At 31.0% G+C, this 22,446-nt stretch overlaps 3 protein-coding genes across 8 annotated transcripts in view; all 3 read right to left on the bottom strand.

The window, feature by feature from the left end:
• Positions 1-629: 629 nt before the first annotated feature.
• Positions 630-5,748, bottom strand: LOC139523610 (fibrinogen-like protein A). Its single transcript, XM_071317756.1, has 4 exons — positions 5,402-5,748; positions 3,438-3,559; positions 1,907-2,003; positions 630-928 (listed from the first exon to the last, which is right to left on the bottom strand). Exons 1-4 carry the CDS (start codon positions 5,688-5,690, stop codon positions 732-734), a joined length of 705 nt encoding a protein of 234 aa, XP_071173857.1. The 5' UTR covers positions 5,691-5,748; the 3' UTR covers positions 630-731.
• Positions 5,749-6,642: 894 nt separating this feature from the next.
• On the bottom strand, positions 6,643-10,992 carry LOC139523614 (fibrinogen-like protein A). Its single transcript, XM_071317765.1, has 5 exons — positions 10,619-10,992; positions 10,378-10,490; positions 9,136-9,232; positions 8,200-8,364; positions 6,643-7,037 (listed from the first exon to the last, which is right to left on the bottom strand). The coding sequence occupies exons 1-5, from the start codon at positions 10,923-10,925 to the stop codon at positions 6,790-6,792; spliced, it is 930 nt and encodes a 309-aa protein (XP_071173866.1). The 5' UTR covers positions 10,926-10,992; the 3' UTR covers positions 6,643-6,789.
• A 4,520-nt stretch (positions 10,993-15,512) lies between these two features.
• LOC139523612 (deoxynucleoside triphosphate triphosphohydrolase SAMHD1-like) overlaps positions 15,513-22,446 on the bottom strand; it is a 62,672-nt gene continuing 55,738 nt past the window's right edge. For 5 of the 6 annotated variants that reach the window (XM_071317760.1, XM_071317763.1, XM_071317759.1 and 2 more), the window contains 4 exons: positions 19,588-20,417; positions 17,551-19,320; positions 16,476-17,473; positions 15,513-16,333 (listed from right to left, as the gene is read on the bottom strand). In XM_071317760.1, the coding sequence (XP_071173861.1) occupies positions 20,292-20,417 (126 nt within the window). In that variant the 3' untranslated portion in view covers positions 15,513-16,333; positions 16,476-17,473; positions 17,551-19,320; positions 19,588-20,291. Of the gene's footprint in view, positions 16,334-16,475; positions 17,474-17,550; positions 19,321-19,587; positions 20,418-21,359; positions 21,399-22,446 lie in introns of all 6 variants that reach the window. The other variant, XM_071317758.1, reaches the window with a different exon arrangement.

Genomic DNA, 22,446 nt, shown 5'->3' with positions numbered 1-22,446 from the left:
TGCCAATATTGTGATAAATAACCTTTTATGAACTACTGAAGTCTTATGTGAAAAGAAAAATATTGTTATGGGGCAAAATATTTCACCTTGTATCATAGGAAAAAATCAGTAAGAAGTCCGAACAAATTCCTTTATCTAACATAAGTACATCCTAACATTTTTTTATGGAAATGTTATTGTAATTTAACAAATTATGATGTATAAAACACCATGTCGCTTTTACACCCAAATCATGAGGTAATTTGTATGTTGGTCATATACTAATAATATGTTATAGCGCACGACAGAAATTAACAAGATTAACAATCAGTCATGTTTTAGTATACAAGCCAGACTGATTAATAATCGAACGCATCATATTTATTTTAATTATTACTAAACAAATGTGCTGTTGAATATCCTGTTCTATTGTAACCGTGGAATATATCTATAGTCTACGAATCATCATAGACGTTGCCTTTAGTGAATAGTTATGACCTTTCCATGTATTCCAAATTACACCATTCCAAGTTCCAATCTCTGGAATTTCAAATTTATAGATACAAATCTGCTGTTGAATGAGAAAAAAAGAATTACGCTTTGGTGTTTGGTATTATTTGGTTACTTGAAATATAGAAAAACAACAATACAATGTTCATATAGGTGGAAAGTTAAAAAAAAAAACTGTTGGATTGTGCTTAATTCACAAACGAGTAAAATATTTCAATATTATTTTCAACAAGAGAATCTCCTTACCTGTAGAATAAAAGCTTATTATACCTACCCGCATTCCCACTATAGCCGTAGACATTTATTTTGTATTTTGACGTTTCATTGCCAATATAGAAATGTTGGTATTTAGCATAGGCTTCATTGTTGTCAAAGTCATAGAGGTCTATTCTCAATTCATATCTCCCTTGTGATGTCAAGGTGTGAATCTTGTCGTTACCTGCAATTAAATTTTGGTATTCACGTCTTGTATATGAATCTGGTGATATCTAGTGGATTAAAATACATGTCTTTCAATATTTAAATGGAAACTGTTAAGACATTTATTTATTTACTTAATAATTATTTTATTTTGCATGACGGTTCTTACCATGATGCATTCATGTGCAAAATATCAATAGCCTATGTGAATGCAAACCAAATTCCCAAACACGAAACTTATCATTTATTTTGACTCTTAATTCAAAGTTCAAGGTCACTGGAAAATTTTATTATAATTGGTTATCCAGCTTAAAACCAAACATTAATAGTAAACTTTAAATAATGGTTTGACTATGGCAAGATTACAATATTACTCATGTCGTCTCAGGGAATATATTATACCTATACTTGATAATAGCTACCTACCAAATACACAATATTTTTAATTTCATTATTTCAAACTCATTTGAAGCTATTTCATGACATAAAACCCTTTCTGTTTTTCAGTCTTTAAACGGTCAACACTTCTGCTTCTCTGGTACAACTGTACTGGTATACTTGCTTAGTAAGGACATAAAAAAAAAAAGCTGACTGGCAATTTGGGTTAAAAAAAAGCTTTCGTTTGGATTAGATATTAAAAAATTGCTTCATACATACACTTTTATTCTTTACTTTTGGCAACAAACTACATAAAATACATGAGAACGTGGATTTCGTTTTGATTCAACTAACATCAGTGAGAACTTTCAAACGCTTTTGGTGAAATTTCATGGACTGTTTAAAGATGTCTTTGATTCAAATTTCCATTAAAATATAAAGTACAATGCAAGTATACAATAAAGGTGTGTCAGGTAACATGTTTCCTTTTTAAACTGAATAACATCCAATGAGATTAAGGTATTTTTTTTGGAAGCCAAACAAAACCACTACTGATTTGTCACGATGATAGCATACGCGTTAAGCATTTAAAAAAGCTGTTAAGCAAAAACATACCTACCCAACCAAAATTCTCGATTAAGTTGACCAAATCCTGATTTGTATTTTGCCCATCCCAGATAGAAATCAAGATCACCACTCTCTCTTCTCTGTATAACCTGGTGAGTGTTTTAAGATATACTAGTCAACAAAAGACACGATACAAGGCAATGTATTTTCCACATATAATGGAATAGGACACACTGTACTGAGGTAGATAATTGCACTATAATTGGTCTAAATTTTACAGAGTGTTATTTTCTCAATTAAACCATTGATTTAAGGCCAAAATGCGAGAGAAAAAAATTAGGGTTAGTTCATTTTCATCCAAAAATTAAAAAAATCGATATAAGATCTTAAAACTTTTAAACCTAAACATGGTCTGCTACAAATGTTGAATGCCCATGCAAATATTTGAATACCTTATTCTCATCTTCAAAATTAATTATATGAGTGCTGACTTTTGTCATAAATTTCCACAACATAAATTTGCCTCCTGTGTTTATCCTATTTATCATATTTTATGATAAATTTTAGTTCAAACTTGTTTATCTTTTCTTTTGTTGACTAGTATATAATAAATAACTGCTAATTAATGTATGATTTATGATATAAGTTTAAAAACTATAATATAAATATTAACAGTGATTTCCAATTCAAGGCAATTTTTTGTCCGATGTAATTATCCATAAGGTTTCTTTACGTTTGTGTGTTTGTTCACTGATGGGTAATATATACTTATGAGGGGATTTATCAATGCCTCGTTTTGCATCAGATATATAGTTAATAACTATAAAGTTATCAAAAAATAAATGAATAATACATAGCCGAGACTGTGCAACAGCAGATTGTAACCCCGATAAAACACTGCGTAGCCATGAACAATAAAAGAACATCTCAAGATGCTCGCGATCGGCAGTACATGTACATGTAGATTTTAACAAAATCTTTTCGAAATTATTATACAGCAATACGTATTCATTGTTATGTTATTAAAATTGAACATGGGGAATGTGTCAAAAGGAAAACAACCCGACCATAGAACAAACAACAGCAAATGGTCACCAATAGGTCTTCAATGCAGCTTGAAACTCCCACACCCGGTGGCGTCCTTCAGCTGGCCCCTAAACAAATAAATATATACTAGTTCAGTGATAATGGACGTCATACTTAACTCCAAATTATACACAAGAAACTAAAATTAAAAATCATACAAGACTAACATAACAACCCTCTCCCTATACCTTTTTACACATTTTTAATTGTTTGTTTAAGTTGTTAAGTACGTTTACAACATGTACAATAGTTGGGTTTTTTTTAGAAATATTCAACAATCAAAATAGGATGTAAGAACATATACATTCATACGAAAGTAATGAATGTAGTGAGGAAGTTCGCGCCAGTTTTATTCTAAGTTCAACAGTTTTTAATGACGAAGTACAGAAACAGTTTACCGTTTATAAATCGTTCAGTAATGTTTAGTTCAATCCAATTCGAAGCACTTATTGTTATGTAAGACCCGTAGCAGTACGGATTATACTAATTATACATACAGTCCAACGGCCAGAGTCAATTGTCATCTCACAATAAACATCAAATGCTTCTGCTTTGTCTGGTTTTATCCTGTAGATACCACTTCGAAAATCCTTTGGAAGATCGCTGCAATCTCTAATCACTGAAACATAAACAAAACACCAATAATGTTTTACTTTTAAAACAAATTGGCAACAGTAGATTACCTAAATTTAAATATCATATGTCTATTTGGAATATGCCAAACACAAACATAATCAGTTATGCATTGCCAAGACATGATGTCATGATTAACTAACAACTATTGAGGAAAACGCATGATCGCCAACATTAACGAGAGCGTTTGTGTCGACAAGATTAAAGTTCCTGATGTAGAAGTAATCACATGCAATCTAACTCAAGAGAGACGAAATTGAATTAATCGGAAAATAAAGAATCAAGAAAATGGTTCTAATCAAAGAAAATGTCTCGCTAGTGCATTGCCCTGGTTCTTTGCCAATGTGTGTCCTCTTCTTGTTGGTTATTTCAGTTTTTTTTAAACTAAAAAGCCACTGAAAAAGCTGAAATAGTTATTTCTAATATAGGAAAACAGTTTCCCTGATGAGTCGTTTGTAGACGAGACGCGTGTTGACGTACAAAATTTTAATATTGGTATCTATAATGAGTGTATTGAATAGAAAATATAAGTATGCTGATGAGTTAGCAATCAAACAATACATATTCAAAGCGATATGTCTATGCAAAATGACAAGCTCGTGTTCATTCGCCTTGAGATAAGTATTAAAAGTAGTCAATAAATCACACAAAGACCCTAAAATTCATGCGCTCAGCATGAAAAATCCCATAATGACGAAATTAAATGAGGGCCAATTAAAACAACAACCACTTATCAGGTAAGGTAACTGACACCGAAAACATCACTCGATTTTCAACTTTTCAAACAATCTGATTTTAAACATGACCAGGTGTATAGTATTAATAACGTGGATCAGTAATATGTTGATTTTCGTAGTTATGTTTTATCTCTGTTCAATGAGAAAAACATAAATTATAAATAATTTACTCAAAACATGTGTGAGACTTCTTCTTTTGCAGGTCAAATCAATCAACGAATCGGAAGTTACCATTCCTTGTTTGACTTCTTTATCTAAACTTCTCTCCTTTATTTGTCCTTTTTATTTTATATTTTTGGTTCGAGTGTCACTAACGAGTCTTTTGCAGACGAAATGCGAGTTTAGCGTACACAATTTTAATCCTGTTTAGTGAGTTTATTCACACAACATGCTGAACACATGCGCAAACCAATCTATCAAGGTTACATGCTCAAGGACCAAAATCAAGTCGATGATTTGTCTTTGAAGACAATAATTTTGCTGCATCATATACTTCAAGATAACTTATTTTTAATTTCATAGAAAACAACAACAATCAATAGCAAAGCATAGCGTACCCATGCATGTTTGCCGCGATGAACAATGGCTGATTTCGATTGAGGAATTCATACGACAACACCTTTAATAGAACAAGATACGGGTTTGTACAACAAGAAGTATAAAGTGTACAGAATTCAATTCAACAAAACTAGGGAAATAAAATCTAATTTAATTTTCAATAAGACAATTAGCCTGTAGCCAATCACGTTTTTGTTGACTTTTTTTCATATAAAAAAATTTTAAAAAGAGAAATTTCACAGATTTCAATGCATTTAACTACTCGTTAAATCTTTTATAAATGGTTGCAGTTTGTTAATACTGTAAATAGCTAGCACTTAACATTCATGAGCCAAAACATTTTATAATCCATTCAAAATAATTTTGTCACTCAAATATTCATTTACTAGATATATTTTTGTTATTTGGTATTAAATGTTGTCGATAAAAATATCATGAAAATTGTCACCAATCATAACCGTTACAATATATTATATTGATTGAAAATATTATCATGTTCACAGAAATTAGTTCAAGAGGTTTTACTTTTTTACCTTTTCCTGTTTTAGTTCCGGTAGAAAGGTCTGTACTTTTTTCTTCCAATTCTTGAATGCGATGGTGAATATCTCCAAATTTCTGCTTGATTAACTTATCAACTTTTTCATTCAGTTGTTTCCCAAAGGATTTCAATATAGTTTGACTGATATCACTGGTGTTTAACAAAGCTACTAATGGTGCTCTTTGTGGGTCGTCTATCAAAGGTGCAATATACGTGCCATCTGGGTTTCCAAAACAAATGGAACTGATGGTGAGAACAATCAAATATCTGAATAGCATTTTCATTACAATTTTGCAACTGTGAAAGTACGTGCTTTTTGTTAAGGAAGATGATATTGAAGTAGGTACTTTATTGTAATATGAAACGGAAATTTGCTGTAATTGATATTGTTAGATGTTGTTGAAAACAATGTAGAAAATGTCAATTTCAATTTGTCATTATAATATGGATCGTAATTTTAACAAATTTAATGAACAAAGTCCACGACCTATACAGGAGTGCCTCTTTATTGAGTTCAATTTATAATCGATGTACTATAGTATTAATCAATTGGTGTTTTCATAATGTTCCTGTTATATGTACAAGGTGTCTTATGATGGTCGAGGATGTATGTAATGACATGAGTCAACGCCGAGGGACATAACAGCTCCCGATGCCAATATTACTGACCATGAATAATAACAGGTTTAAACACCCATTTGTTAAGTGGCAATGCGTAATACCTTAGTCCTCATCAAAGCAAATATTTTTATAGGAGAAATTGTATATACATGTTTTTAATAAAATTTTGTCTTAAAATCGTCAAATCTCTTATTCTACTCCATAGATTTTTCTTGAAGAAAATATATGTTGTTGATACATAAATTTCCGTGTTTTTTAAGTTTTTTTGTGCTTTCTATACAATATTCACCCATTTTGAAAGAAATCAACCTGCAATATTGCAGATAATTAAAGTTATGAATGCATTATTTTTTCAATTTACAGTTGTAGTTCAACAAGCCAAGGTTGTATGCAATTTTAGCTAAATCTGCGACAAAGCCCATTTACTGTTACTTGACCTTAAAAGAGTGTGATGGAATAACATGTAAATATAGCCATAGTTTAATTGTTGTCCTGTTCAGTGCAGCTATTCAAATTTTACTGTCTCGAGTGCAGATATTTCGTAACATACTTGTTGCAGTTTAGGAATCTTTGTTCCGTATTCATAAAAATACTATAAAATATATTGACAGCAAATTTGAGAAATTATTTTTATTAATCGCAGTTCTTTACTTATAATTCCATAATCATTCATTCTAGAAGACAAAAGAACAAAATATAAGTTTCGTTTAATTTTCCGTCCCATAATCCATGGTTAGTCTTTTTCAAAATCCCAACTTGAGATTACAGTCTTCGAATCATCATTTCAGTAGCTCTAAGTGAATGATTTGGACCTTTCCAGTTTTTCCAAATAATTCCCCTCCAAGCTTTTGATGGCGTCCTGATGAAATAGTGTCCATTGAGATGACTTTCAAAACAGTCTTGAAACCACCATGCACCAGTTACAATTTTGGCACAGTTCCCACGGTCTTTATCATTGTCCCTATCGAAGGTAGTGAAAGGCATTCCATTGTGGTAGTTCAAATTATCCCCTTTAATGGAAAATAGTGTTGTAAATAATAGGTATTTCTAATTTTTGTATATTTTAAAATATTCCCAATCTTGTTTTGTTACTTTTTGTCAGATATTCGGAATCCTCTAGTTATGTTTATATAGTATCAATAAAACAACTATTTTCCGCTAACTAATTTTTTCGTAATAACGTTGTGATGTATATTTTAAAAGTCATTTTTTAAATCTTATAAAATTCTTGTTAAGGTTTGTAATTTATATACAATCAATCATAAAAATCTCACAATATTGAAATTCGATCAGTTGATTTTTTTTCAAACTTGCTTCAATTAAATATTTGAAACATTCAGATAGAACTTAGTTAAGTCATAAATTAGTAGCATTGAATTGTTGAGAATTTTACTATGATATATCAACGGGCACGCAATTCTAAAAAATTGGATCACAGTTCAAATGGTTTCAATATTATGAAAATATTAAACAAAAAGTAGATACCAATAAAAGAGGGACGAAAGATACCAAAGGGACAGTCAAACTCATAAATCTAAAATAAACTGACAACGCCATGGCTAAAATTGAAAAAAAGACAAACAGACAAACAATAGTACACATGACACAACAAAGAAAACTAAAGAATAAACAACACGAACCCCACCAAAAACTAGGGGTGATCTCAGGTGCTCCGAAAAGTTAAGCAGATCCTGCTCAACATGTGGCACCCGTCGTGTTGCTTATGTGATAACAAATCCGGTAAATAGTCTAATTCGGTAGGTCACATTCATGAAAGGGAAAGGGATTGTAGTTACGACGTAAGGAACATATCCGATATCATTTGTGAAACGGTTATTCCATAACGGTCAACCAACTCGTGATGGCGTCCATAAAATTTACGAAGGGATGATTTCAACTTCACCATTTAGAACTCTTGGTTTAATAGCTTCCTTATGAGCATCAACCCTCTATCAAGAAAATCATGGTAGGAAATGCAAGCACGGGAATATCGTATCAATTGGGAGATATATACCCCGTATGCAGGTGCTGCTGGAATGTTGCTACTTAGAAATGGAAAGTTCACAATTGGAAAGCTGAAATCATCTCTTTTGTCGTAAAGTTTTGTTTTCAGCCGACCCTCATTGTCAATTTCAATAAGTAGATACTAAACACTTTACTTATAATACCTACCAGCACTACCACTGTAACCGTAAACATTGATTTTGTACTTCGATGTTTCATTGTCGATGTAGAAATGTTGGTATTTAGCATAAGCTTGATTGTTGTCAATGTCAGCGAGACCTATTAGCAGTTCATATCTCCCTTGTGACGTCAAGGTGTGAATCTTGTCATTCCCTGGAATTGAATAGTGCCCAAAATATTACACCTCTCTGGTATATTTATTTGAAAATCGCGTAAGAATAAAAACTTGTAAAAATTGGGGTAAAGCAATCTAAATCAGTATTAAAAAAAAATAACAAAGAAACACAAAAGGTATTTAGAAAACGCCTGATAAATCGAAAATAAACAGACAAAGCCTGGCTAAAAATGAAAGAAACAAACAGACAAACAATAGTACACATGACACAACATTTTATAACTATTATGATAATCAGTATCCGATGAATACAACGCCCGCTCTTACTTACTTGACAAAGCTGTTTCATAGAGGGAAATCGTAAGTTGTCATTTCATGCAAATAAGATAATATTATGGTTTTATAGTTCGACATAAAAAAAACATCTTTGCTTTTCAAAGTCAAGGATCAAGATCAGAAGTCGTCTTCCGTGGTACATGTTTAAAAACTTGTAAATGACATTAAACCCAGTTTAAGAAAGTTCAACAGACCCGCAAGGATCATTAATTCCTCGTCTTCTTATGGCACTAACTGTGTAGCTGCTGTTAATTTTAGCTAAGGTTTCTTAAATAAATTATGATATAAGTACCAAAGATATTTCTTGCCTAAAATCAGTAAACAACAAAGATTTGTCAGATTTCATTCAGTTTAATGAATGTAACTTAGGTATTCCATTAATGTGTTATGCAACGATACTTGTTTCATATTTTGTAAGGATGATTTCATGATCACTAAACAAGGTTCAATACAGTTAATCAATACATACTCACCTAACCAAAATTCGCGATTAAGTTGTCCAAATCCTGTCTTATATTTTGTCCATCCTTGATAGAAATCAAGATCACCACTCTCTCTTCTTTGTATAACCTGATGAAAATGTATCATGTTTTCTTAAAGATTTATATATTATTCTGCTATTTTACGTATGCTTTATTGTCCTTTTTTAAAGATCAATAGTTTGAAATTTTGAATTAAGCATTAAATTTTAAAACAACTAAATATATGATAAACGTATTAAACTGAACAAACCAGCATCAGTCCCTTTGCATAACAGTGCTGAACAAAAAAAAAACGGTAACCTCTTTGAATCTCAATGTAGAAAAATATGCTTTTGTATCATTCACTTAGTCATGGAAAATGCTTAACTTACCTGTGGGTATATGTAATAAGTTTTGCAAACGACCTGAGATTATTTATCCTGGTAAAGAATGATGATAAAACAGAGACAAAGTAGAATAGACTCTGGTCAACTTGTTAATCATTTATGTTTCAATAATACAGGGTTTATTCAGCTACTTATCAAAATTATTCTTATTCTCTTAGATAAATGAGGATGACCTTGCGTAAGTGTCTTTCTCGTTATTATACAAAAGGAGACAACCGAGAAGACCTATTGTCATTGTCAATACCATGTCATCCTCAACCGCTATACAACATATTGAAATGACCTCAAGTAATTTATAATAATAGTCCTGAACATGGTTGTCATAGTTTAAAACATACTCAAACAATCCATGACCAAGTCAGTTGTGTAGGTAATAAAAAAAGGCATAAACAGACTTATTACAGTCCGGAAAATGTCTCTTTTTTTGCTAATCGGATTGATAAAAAGGATAATTAGTCGTATTTAATGTGAACAGATTGTGGAAATCGGAGAAGAAAATAAACAAATCAGTTACCATGATGTTTATTTGAACTATACTTTTTTTTATGGATAACTGCCAATAATTATTTCGCCCATTACGCAATAATACGGAATCATTGTTCGGTAATGGAATATTTATTTCTCTTGAAATTAAAACGCCTCGGTTCAATCGTTTTTTAATTGCATGTAATCCTTTGCAACTGAAGAGGATATCTTAAAGATTCTAAGACGAGAAAGTGAAAATGAAATGAAATGTGTTAGATCTAACCTTCTTACAACAGGCAGGCTTGATATTTTAGTTAGACTTTGCACTCATACTATGCAGCAGAAGAAAAATGTATCGTGGATTCATATCTATTATACATACAGTCCAACCACCGTGATCAACTGTCATCTCACAATATACATCGAATTCTTCTGCATGGTCTGGTTTAATCCTGTAGATACCACTTCGGGAATCCTTTGGAAGATCGCTACAATCTAAAATGTATTACCTTTAATATTTCACCGTACAATTACATGAAAACTGTCAGTATACGGTGTATCATTTGATGTATTTACTATCATAGTCGGAGAAAATATAACAGTAAAATGAAATAATTGTTTACCTTTTCTATTCTCACTTCCGGATGAACGATCTGTCTCAGTTGTTTTACAATTGTCTTCTACCTTCTGTATGCGACGGTGAATATCACCTAATTTCTCATTGACTGAATTGTTCACTTTTTCGTTTAGTTGGTTCCCAAAAGATTTCAATATATTGTGACTTATATCACTTGTGTTAAGCAAAGCTACTAAAGGTGCTCTTTGAGTATCATCTATTAGTGGTGCAATATATGTGCCATTTAGGTTTCCAAAACATATCGAACCACAAAGGAGAACTATCAAATGTCTGACTAGCATCTTCGTGACCATTTTTGAACTGTATGTTATTTTTGTCAAGGAAGATAATATTGGAGTAGGTAATTTAAATTTGTATTTCCTTCCTCATAGATTTCAGAGATTTCGCTTGTGTATTTAATACACGGTGTTTACAAGGGTTTATCGTTATTGGCATCGGCCAATGTAAGACGACATTTGTTAAATATTCAAGGTGAGCCATGTTCTTTAGAAGTGTCAGATATTCGGTAGGGTTACACAGTCCAACAATGACGTAATATGGTATTCACACGCTTATCAAATTTTTAATTTGGATTCGAGCTTCTTTCTCATCCATATTAAAATTGATTTGTGTATATATACCATATAAGGTCACTAACGATCTTTGTAATATAGAGTTGTGTGAAACGGAAATGCTGTTGAAAATCATTGTATCATATACCGATCGATATTGTTACAAAGTATTTACTACAAAATAGAAAGTGTAAATATCAGTTCGTTTTATGACATGCATATGGGAGACATTTTCATAAAATTTATGAAATAATGCCAATAGACTTATCCAGATGTACCATAACCTTAACTGTCATACCAATTTCAATACACCATAAATTGAACTTTTAAAATATCAATTGTATCTTTAATTTAATACTCAGACATTGTATTAATTGGTTATATGTATTTTCGTAATCAAAGTTTCAATTATTTGCATTGTGCTGGTTCTGATATACTTGCAGTCCCCTTGCATTATTTTGCTATTTCCAAAGCTTATACAAATAAATACTATTGTCATATTTCCAATAACATATATGTCATATGTCCAAATGATGAATATTTATCTTGATATGCCAACTTTGGTATGCACAAAAGGAGTTATTCTGCAGAACTAAGAATTAATCTTACACATGGAGAGTGCAATAAAATCTAAATGAGAATAAACAATAAACAAATTAATCATCAACCAAACAGTCACCACAAATTCCAATGCATTTGATTAAGATTGGTTGACAACATTTATTTAAGATCCTTCAATAGGAGCGAATAACCTTCTAGGACGAGGAATAGCAAATAATCCAAGATACTCTTAGGAAAACGGGAACACGACGATTATAACAGAACCCAAGAAAATCCGAAATGTTTACGAATACCAAGTGGGAACATGTGAAAGACGTTTTTCATAATACACAATCAACAACTATATACGTGTGGACGCAAATGAATCTGTAAATAACAAATGGATCTTTTTAACATTACTAGAAGACAATATTAATAAAAGCATACCAGAAAACTGCTTGAAAAAAGATGGATGAAAACGGATTTCAATAAATATATGAAGGCTTTAAAAAGAACTAGCAAGAGAAGAATATATCTGGAGATAGAAATGTGGTGTCGCTAAGGTATAAAGATATGAAATGTAAAACCATGAGATACATTAGAACGTCTGGTTGGTAACTCCTAGTAACACCAAGATGTGAACCCGATTGAAATGCTGATTGTAACGCTTTTGGACGTAGAGAAAGCACAAATGGTCCTATGAATAACGCCCCGCAACTGAATTCTAAAGGCTACACAAAGACCCTTAAAGAGAGCAGGAGCTTACCCTAATTCAACAGTTGCAATGATCTTTTACCTGTAAAGACTTTAAAATTTAAGTCAAGATGCATCAACAGAAAACACCACTCAATATTATAATCACCATGGAAGGAATTACGGTTCTTATTGGTTAGTCTAAGTTTACTTTAATTTGCGATTCATGATATTTCGTTTACATAAGAATCATCAGTGACGCTCAAATCAAAACAGTTATTAAGCCAAACAAGTACAAAGTTGAAGAGCATTGAGGACCTAAGATGTCTGGCGTATTAAATCATAAGCCTGGTACCTTTGATAACTGTTCCCCTCGAATCATTAAGAACTTAAGCTTGCAGCTGTAATAACTCTTTAATTACAACTGATCTGTAGAAGATAATAGAATATTGGGAAAACACAATTAACGTGGAAAACAGTTAATGAGTGTCTTGTCTTTGAATTAAGATAAATGATCGAATCAGTGAACTATATGCCAACATAAGTTACAGAAACTAGAGGCTCTAAAGAGCCTGTGTCGCTCATCTTGGTCTATGTGAATATTAAACAAAGGAAGCAGATGGATTCATAACAAAATTGTGTTTTGGTGATGGTGATGGGATCTTTCTTTACTAAACAGTCTTGCTTCTTACAATTATCTCTATTTATAATGAACTTGGCCCAGTAGTTTCAGTGGAAAATGTTAAAAAAAAATTACAAATTTTATGAAAATTGTTAAAAATTGACTATAAAGGACAATAACTTCTTAGGGGGTCAATTGACCATTTCGGTCATGTTGACTTATTTGTAAATGTTACTTTGCTGAACATTATTGCTGTTTACAGTTTATCTCTGTCTATTATAATATTCAAGATAATAACCAAAAACAGCAAAATTTCCTTAAAATTACCAATTCAGGGGCAGCAACCCAACAACGGGTTGTCAGATTCATCTGAAAATTTCAGGGCAGATAGATGTTGACTTGAAAAACAATTTTACCCCCATGTCAGATTTGCTCTAAATGCTTTGGTTTTTGAGTTATAAGCCACAAACTACATTTTACCCCTATGTTCTATTTTTAGCCGTGGCGGCCATCTTGATTTGATGGACGGGTCACCGGACACATTTTTTTAACTAGATACCCCAAAAGATGATTGTGGCCAAGTTTGGATTAATTTGGCTAAGTAGTTTAAGAGGAGATTTTTGTAAAAGATAACTAAAATTTACGAAAAATTGTTAAAAATTGACTATAAAGGGCAATAACTCCTAAAGGGCTCAACTGACCATTTCGGTCACGTTGCCTTATTTGTAAATCGTACTTTGCTGAACATTATTGCAGTTTACAGTTTATCTCTATCTATAATAATATTCAAGATAATAACCAAAAACAGCAAAATTTCCTTAAAATTACCAATTGAAAGGTAGCAACCCAACAATGGGTTGTCCAATTCATTTGAAAATTTCAGACCAGATAGATTTTGACCTTATAAACAATCTTGCCCCATGTCAGATTTGCTCTAAATGCTTTGGTTTTTGAGTTATAAGCCAAAAACTACATTTTACCCCTATGTTCTATTTTTAGCCATGGCGGCCATCTTGGTTGGTTGGCCAGGTCACCGGACACATCTTTAAAACTAGATACCCCAATGATGATTGTGGCCAAGTTTGATTTAATTTGGCCGAGTAGTTTCAGATGAGAAGATTTTTGTAAAAGTTAATGACGACGGATGCGGACGACAGATGAAGGACGACGGACGCAAAGTGATGGGAAAAGTTCACTTGGCCCTTTGGTCCAGGTGAGCTAAAAAGGATAAGTTATCAGATCTTCAATGTGTCATGCAGTATATGATCTACAAAATGGATTTGGAAAGAAAATGTCATTTAAAAAAGCCAAAAGCCTTCAAAATGGATTTGGAAAGAAAATGTTATTTAAAAAAGCCAAAAGCCTTCAAAATGGATTTGGAAAGAAATTGTCATTTAAAAAAGCCAAAAAGACTTAATATCTGATAATATATTTCTCTATTACATTTGATAATGTTCTCGAAAAGGAAACAAGTATCAATGCCTGTTTCAAACAAGAGTGCACACGCTGAAATGTTTTGCCTGCTTTACTGACCATTGATATCATGTAGTGGGTTGTATTAAAAGAGAAAGGTTTTACTACAAGTATCAGAAAAACATAACATTTTTAAATATTCATTGCATGGAAATCAAGGTCAAACAGACATGTATACCTAACAATTATTCAATATACCAAATATAGTTCACATTTTGCTTATGGTTTATTGAAAAAAACACAAAAACTAAAAATTGTTAACGAAGTCGTTGCAAATTGTTTTTCAGCAAGGAGTTAGGCTCAAATCATACCTAGGGGCTGTCTTAAATTTGCAGTAAGGTGAGTATTGCTCCATGATGCAGGCCTCACTGTGAATTTGAGATAAAAAAAAAACAGCGCTGACCCTTTATTTTTTCTGTGAGTTTTATGTGTGCATGTATTGATTTTGTGCTATGACAGTATACCCCATTTCAATTTTTTTTCTTTCTATTATCCATGTAGTCATTGTTTTTAAAAGTGATTCTTTACATGGCCATTCAATCATAATTTCCTTAGTTAGAAATTGGGGCTGCATCCAACATATTCCTTTATTTTGATTTGTTAACCTGTAAATACTTCAAAATGGAGGGACTGCATGAACTTTAAAATGGAGGGATTGCATGAACTTCAAAATGGAGGGATAGCATGAACTTCAAAATGGAGTAAGTGGCATAATATTATACGGGTTTTATTTCTGTTTTTTCCAAAGATTTGCATCAGTAGCAGTAACAATTTCAAATTAAGCATAATACAGTTTGAACCTTTGTTTATTTATTTTCATATAGTATGAATATACACTGAGGATGCAGTATACTTTTGTAACAACTGATCCATCCAAAGATTGATAAAAACAAACCAAAAGATCAAAATAAAGATAATGCTATGTATCTCATAAAAGGCACATATATAGATGAAAGTGCAAGTGTAAATCAGGTTGACAAAAAACAACAAAAAGTTAATGATCTTAATAACATTTATTTAAGAATAACAATTACACACTAAGTTTGAATTGTTTTGCAAAGACTTTCTTATTCTTTATAAAAAAAAGCACCATCCATCTTTGCTTACAATCATGCAATAACTAGTTTTATAATGCTGTTCATTACAAGATTAACATAAAAATCTTCTTCTTTTTTCTTTCACTATTTAATAGTTTTGAATCACTGTGTACTGAAAACTTTTTCAAATATGTAAATGGCAGTGTAAAGTTTACTGACGTAAGCACAGAATTGAACATTTAAGGTAGATATTACAAGGGAGCACTTAATGTAATCAAAATAAGCACTTGATACATATACATTTTAAGTAAAACAAAAAGTAATTCTACACATGTCTACTCATTTTCTCCTACTGTGGCTTTCTAACTTTTGGACAAAAAGTCAGAAGAATACCCATTTCTAATACTGATCATTCTAGTTACATAATAAGACGGAAAACAAAGCAGAAATAAGTTGTCTGTTAAAAGCAAAATCAATAATGGAAAGGAAAGATGGTATTTATATATAGAATTCAAAATTCTTGATTAAGACTACAAAAGTATTGTAGGGGGAAAAGGTAAGATATATTCAATATAATATATTCACCATATGATCATAAATGACAAACCAATCGGGTGTTACTATCCATATCATTTATACCAAAAAGAGTATTTTCATGTATTTTTGGGTATAAGTTAACCATAAATAAAAATATCTGAATATTACTTAAATTTAATATTTAACAAAAAGTATAAAATTTCTAAAGCTTTGAATGCAGACATTGGCAAAACCAAGACATCAAATATCTAAAAACAGTGGCGGATCCAGAAATTTTCAAAAGTGGGGGCCCACTGACTGCCTAAGAGGGGCCCACTCCAGTCACGCTTCAGTGATTCCCTATATAAGCAACCAAATTTTTTCCCAAAAAGAGGGGGGGGGGGGGCGTGCCTCTGAAGAAAACAAAATCAAAGAAAATTTGTATTCATGAGAATAAGTATTCAAATGCAATAAAATGAATTTCCAACTAAGAAAATTAGGACGTCAAATAGTCTAGTCAATACTTTAATCACATTAATAATTAAAACTTACTGAGGATTTGAAAAAAAAGTATGAACTATTGCTTGATTGGTATAATAGGAAAAAAACAAAATAGCAAAAATATAAAATAATACATTTTATGTGAAAAAATTCAGCAACAAGTGTTTTACTAAATAAAACAGGCAAGAGACAGATAAAATACATTCAATTGAAGATTTTAGTACTGGCTTATACACAACTGAGTAATATATGCAAGTTAAATGTTTTTAAAATGACTACCTATAAAGAAATTAGTAAAATATATATACTGAAAAATTGGATTTTCTTTGTACAAATATTGAATACAGCACCAATACAATAAAGAAAATCAGAATTGCAGATAATTCTTATATATTTCTCAACAGATAAATGAAAAAATAGTCTATATACTGTGGATTCATTTATATTTGTGGGTACCAATTCACGTGAATCATGGAAGTCTTACATGTTCGTGGATCTTTAAATTCTTGGTTTAGCAGAAATCTGCATAAAATCCTATGGAAAATCTGTTATTTGTTTAACATATTATTTCGTGGTATCCAACAAATCATAATGAATACACAGTAGTCTATTGAAATTCATTAACTATTCATAACTCTTAATATTAAATTTTATTGAAAGACTTAACAGAACCAGTCCCCATTGGTTCATCAAAATTTTTGATTTCTACAATCTGCCTTAGCTCTACTAATTTCTCTTAATTACTTCTAAAAGGAGGTAATATAATAATTGCATGTGATGATCAAAGCACTTACAAAGTGACAGTAACCTAACAACAAAAATACCCATAAGACATCTAGAGGTCAATATACGCTATAACAATAGTCAAAGGTATATATAACACGTCCAGCACTACATTATTAAGACATCTAGAGGTCAGTACTCAGTATACGCTATAACGAAAGACAAATGTATATATACAATATGTCTAGCACTACATTATAACATTAGTATGTCATTATTTCTATTTATAAACCTTGTTAAACCAGTGGCTGATATAGTAATTCAAAGATATTTAAACACTACAGTTGATTCAAATTTGCTTTCTGAATGCCCACTTACAAAAATTATTTATGAAAAAAAATTTGTCCTGAAAGTTATTTAGCACCTCTTGATTCAAGTAAATAATGGATTTCAGTATGGCTTTGAAATATGACTGATATAGAATAGTATAATCATAAAATTATGAGATCAGAGGAAAGTTTATTCCTTGATCATGTCAATAACAATATATAATAATAAGCACCAGTAAATGAACAGGTTTTTAATAATATAAATGCTGTTTTGATATCCTTTGTAGATGCCATTGTATCCGCCCTACTTGACGTTTTTTTCAATTGCATATTCTAAAAACTCAATTAGAAACTGATTATGTATAATTGCAATCTACTTGTACAAGCTATTCATGTATAACTAGTAACTACCTTGAAGTCAATAAAAATCTAGCCTTTTTGATTATGAGTATCAAACAATTTTAGACTTATTAGAGACAAAAAATAAACACAATCAAAATACTATACCTCCAACATCACAAAACAAACAAAAAATTCAAAAATACATGCAATCCCTACTCTAAAAATAACTAAAAAGTATTAAAGCAAAATAAATTAATAAAAGTGTTTAACTTTGTCAAGTTCAAAAACTCCTTAATGAACTATAGACTGTTGAAAAATGGATGGCAATCAAACCAATGAATGATCCATTATAATGCGGTTATTTTGTACCGATGGATTTGATTGGATAACAACTAGCTTAAAGTTCTCAGTACGTTTATAACTCAGAAAAGTTGCCTTTTTCTGGAATTTTTGGTTCACCTAGCTCTGCCACTTGTCCCATGGCAAACTCAGGCTTACAATACAATATGAATATCTCCTTATTATTACCAAATATCATAATTATGAAGATTTTATGATATACATGAAACTTTCCCAAAATCAAGTGTGCAAAATGGCAAAAATACAGAAAAAAACTCTTTCATTGATTAAATGAAATATTGAAAAATAATAACTATACTATTGAGGGTTCTTGAGAAAATTAATCTGAACAATTTTTTTTTGCTTTCAAGCATGAACTGTGTATGAAGGTGTTTCACACTTTGATCAGTGATGTACTATCTATGAGGTTTGATGTGCTTATCGATCTAGAGTTGAGGAATAAAACACAAAACAGCATAACACCTGATGCAAAGACAATCATGGTTTATCAAAAGCCACATTTCTGTGTAACATAAAAATGCAAGTAACTAAAACTAAACAAACAGAATGAAGAAGAAAACAAGTTTCGCCATGCAGACCTGCTGTTTTAAACATAGATATGCATAAAACATAACAGTTGTATAAATCTTTAAAATCATGAGTTAAAAATAGAAAGTAACAATATATACATATCACAGAAAAGCACATATTGGATTTCTATTATGATTAGAGATACAATACTAAATATATGGATATGGTATGTTAATTTGCCCCTTTAACAAGTGTCATTTGAAGATAAATACATTAAGAATTTCCCCAAATCCTTTATATCAGCACGGACATTTGAGTTAAATATGAAATACAAACTACTTACAATTTATCATTAACAAAAACAATTATAACAAACATATCAAATTTTACTCATAAAGTCATACTAAATCAACAGTTCTTTAAATCTACTCATTCAATTTCTTTGCAGGAGAAACTTTACTTCATAAAATATAACCCAGTAAAACCTGCTCCTTAAGGTGGTACCTAACACAATAGGGAGATAACTCTGTAAAATCAGCAGAACGTTTTAACGACGTTGTGTTCTTAAGGGAAAACTAAGCTTCACAGTGATCAAAATAAGTGTTTGTCAATCTGCTATATAACCAGTGTAATTTTTCTGATTAAACGATTGGTTCAAATTTTTATATTTTTGTCAAAGGGTAAAAGTAAGTACTTTGTCAAAATTTTAAGAAAATTAAATGAGCCAAATTAATTTTAGTTAAAGTGTTGGATACCACCTTAACATAGTCTAAAAAATATGCTTTTAAACTTTGCAATATTATGCCCAGATATACTTTCCTACATCTATTTATCATTTTAAATATGTTTCAACTAAAAATAAAGCTAACTCTCATTACTAAAATGTTTCCTTAAATTCAAAACAACTAGCAAATTACACAAAACTTGCATTAGCTTTGCATTCTATTTCAAATTGTTTGAAATTCTACAGTTGTTTGTCTAGCAAACTATTACTAAACATAATATTATCTTGTCAAATTAGATATTAATCAAAAGTAAATTTCAAATCAAGTATGAAGCAAAAGCAGTTATAGGTTCTATTCACAAAAAAAAACTGTCTACATCATAACAATGCATAAATAGATAAAAGTATAACACAATGATTTTCAGAATGCATAAAATTACACATGTATAAAAATTGTCATATTCGTTTACAATGCAAGCACTTCAGATTTTGCCACATATGGGAATTCTGATCTTATTTAAATTAGATTTCTGTTCTGTTTACACATGAACAAAAAAATTATTACAAAAGAAAATTCATTGATACAAGAATTAAATATACATGTGTTAAAATATTCACCAAGTATGATATACTGATAAACATTCTATCCAGCAAAGTTCAGGGCTTAAGTTGAGACAGATCAACCTTGTTAAATAAATCTGTATAACTAAACAAATGCACTATGTGTGATATCCTATGTTAAAAAGACAATCTTTGTTTGAACTTTCCAGCAGAGACTGGTGTAGATTTAGATTCTGTGGATGTCTTCTTGTCTGGTGTTTCCATACCATTCATGTTTTTATCCGGTGTCAAGGAATCCTGTTTCTGAAGAAAAAGAGAAAAAAAGATAGTTGAGTCTTAAATTTACAAACCATATATACTCTGTTTTAATTTGTTAGAATATTGACAGTAGCTTATAATTTAATTTTGGATGTTACATGTCTTCTGATTGGCTGACCTTATTTTGTTATCAGCCCATAGACATAATTTAGTCATGTGACCGTGACGTCATCAACGTTTTTTCATGGTTTTCTACGGTTTAAAATGGAATTTAGAATTAAATTATAAGAAATGACTGTAATATTTTTCTGTCTATTCGAAATAACATAAAAAATGTGGTGCACACTGTTAAATAACCCGCTACGGGTGTTTTTTTTATGTTATTTCTTCATAGACAGAAAAAATATTACAGTCATTCCTTAAATAATTCTGTCAAAAAAATTTGTTTTTTGAATATCCAACATTTGGAATGATGGTTAGCTTTTTGAAATTTGTTTAACGTAAAAAAAATCGCATTCATTCAAACATTCATCAGGAAAAAATGCAAATAACATATTTAAAAGAATCATCTGAGGAAAACTTGTTTATGTGCATATTGGAAACACCTGATTTATCTCATTTAGGTATTATCCAGTAATATTTACATGGAATGTGTATTTTCTGATTCCCAAACCAAACCATTATAAAAAAAAATCAACTGGAAATTTTCTGACTTGCCCCAAAAATTCACAGAAATTTGAGCAGGAAGTTTTTCAAAGACCCATAAAATACCAAATTGTTTCATGGGTGTTTTTTCTGTTTGTTTTTTAACATTGTTATAGGGATGCAGATGAGAGTAATTTCTTATGTTTTGCCAAAAAAAATACCTTAGCAAAATAATTATTTGTTAATTCAACTAATAACAAAATGTTCATGCATCATGCAACAAAATGTTCAATATAAACATAAATAATTAAAACCAAACAAATATGTGAAATCATTAATTACCATATCAAGTTTATGCAGGGACTTCTTGATATACAACAGCTACAAATCAAGCATTTGAGTATTAATAACTTTCTATCCCAAGTCAAGAACATTGTCTTTAGTTATATCAAATTGCTTTTTTTTTTTACATTTATAGAATCAAGTACTCAGTTGCAAATACATATATGAGGAGGGATAGGACCATTACCAGGACTCCAGGATCGGGTGTTTTAAAGCTCGGGATTTCGGGATTGACCCTTTCGGGATCTGGGAATTCTTTTTTTTTGAATTTCGGGACCTCAGGATTTCGTGTTTTTAAGCCCAGGATTTCAGGATTTCATGTTTTTAAGCCCATGATTTCGGGATCAGCACCCCTCCTATCCCCCCTCATATATAAATTTGTAATAGACTTCAGTTTAACTTTTGTAGATTTTATAAGGAGATTTGGAACTGACATATTGTTAGATACATGTCTTTTGTTGAAGATTGTAAGTTGACTTTTATATGTCTAACATTTGACAAAATATTTAGTTATGAAAGTTCTTTGGATTAACAAAATTATACATGTTTGGCATGACACATTATGAGTACCTTGTACATGTTTTGAAGAGACTGAATAATTAATTGATTGAAGGAGGAGAGCAGTGAATAGATCTGCTGTTGGTGCCATCTGGTAACAAAGATAAAAGTTAAGGATGTACTTAGGTAAGGTTTTGGAATTTGTGTCAGATGTTCGGATTCCTTTGTGTTTTTCCATATATGATACAAGGTTAAACATTTTGCCCCATAACACTCATTTATCTTTTCATATAAGACTTGATAGCTCATGAAAGGTCATTTAACAAATTTTAAGCAGATTCTTCATGTTTTTTCTTTTGATTTGAGACCGTAATAATGCCAATGCAAATATAAGATAAAAGTCGGAAGTCACCCTTTTCCTGCCATATTTTATAAATCAAATATCTCGAAAAGGAGCTTCATACCCTATCAATATTTTTAGCTTATTTTGAACCTCAACTAATACTCTTCCAGCTTATAGTATCAATTTTAAATTTTTGAATTATTTAATTTCACCTAAGATCACCTAATAAATCGCCTAAGATCACCA

This window comes from Mytilus edulis, chromosome 5 (assembly GCF_963676685.1).
Source record: "Mytilus edulis chromosome 5, xbMytEdul2.2, whole genome shotgun sequence".
NCBI lineage: Eukaryota > Metazoa > Mollusca > Bivalvia > Mytilida > Mytilidae > Mytilus > Mytilus edulis.
Note: the sequence above shows the minus strand (reverse complement) of the source record. Positions and strands in the feature narration are given on the sequence as shown.

What these genes read in the sequence shown, in the direction of transcription:
- LOC139523610 (XM_071317756.1), bottom strand. Translation starts at nt 5,690, where the DNA reads ATGAAAATGCTATTCAGATATTTGATTGTTCTCACCATCAGTTCCATT. An exon ending in CGGAACTAAAACAGGAAAAG is followed by an intron (nt 3,560 to 5,401) that starts GTAAAAAAGTAA and finishes TTTATGTTTCAG; the next exon opens with TGATTAGAGATTGCAGCGAT. An exon ending in TTGACTCTGGCCGTTGGACT is followed by an intron (nt 2,004 to 3,437) that starts GTATGTATAATT and finishes AACACTCACCAG; the next exon opens with GTTATACAGAGAAGAGAGAG.
- LOC139523614 (XM_071317765.1), bottom strand. Translation starts at nt 10,925, where the DNA reads ATGGTCACGAAGATGCTAGTCAGACATTTGATAGTTCTCCTTTGTGGT. An exon ending in TTGATCACGGTGGTTGGACT is followed by an intron (nt 9,233 to 10,377) that starts GTATGTATAATA and finishes CATTTTCATCAG; the next exon opens with GTTATACAAAGAAGAGAGAG. An exon ending in TAATCGCGAATTTTGGTTAG is followed by an intron (nt 8,365 to 9,135) that starts GTGAGTATGTAT and finishes ATTCAATTCCAG; the next exon opens with GGAATGACAAGATTCACACC.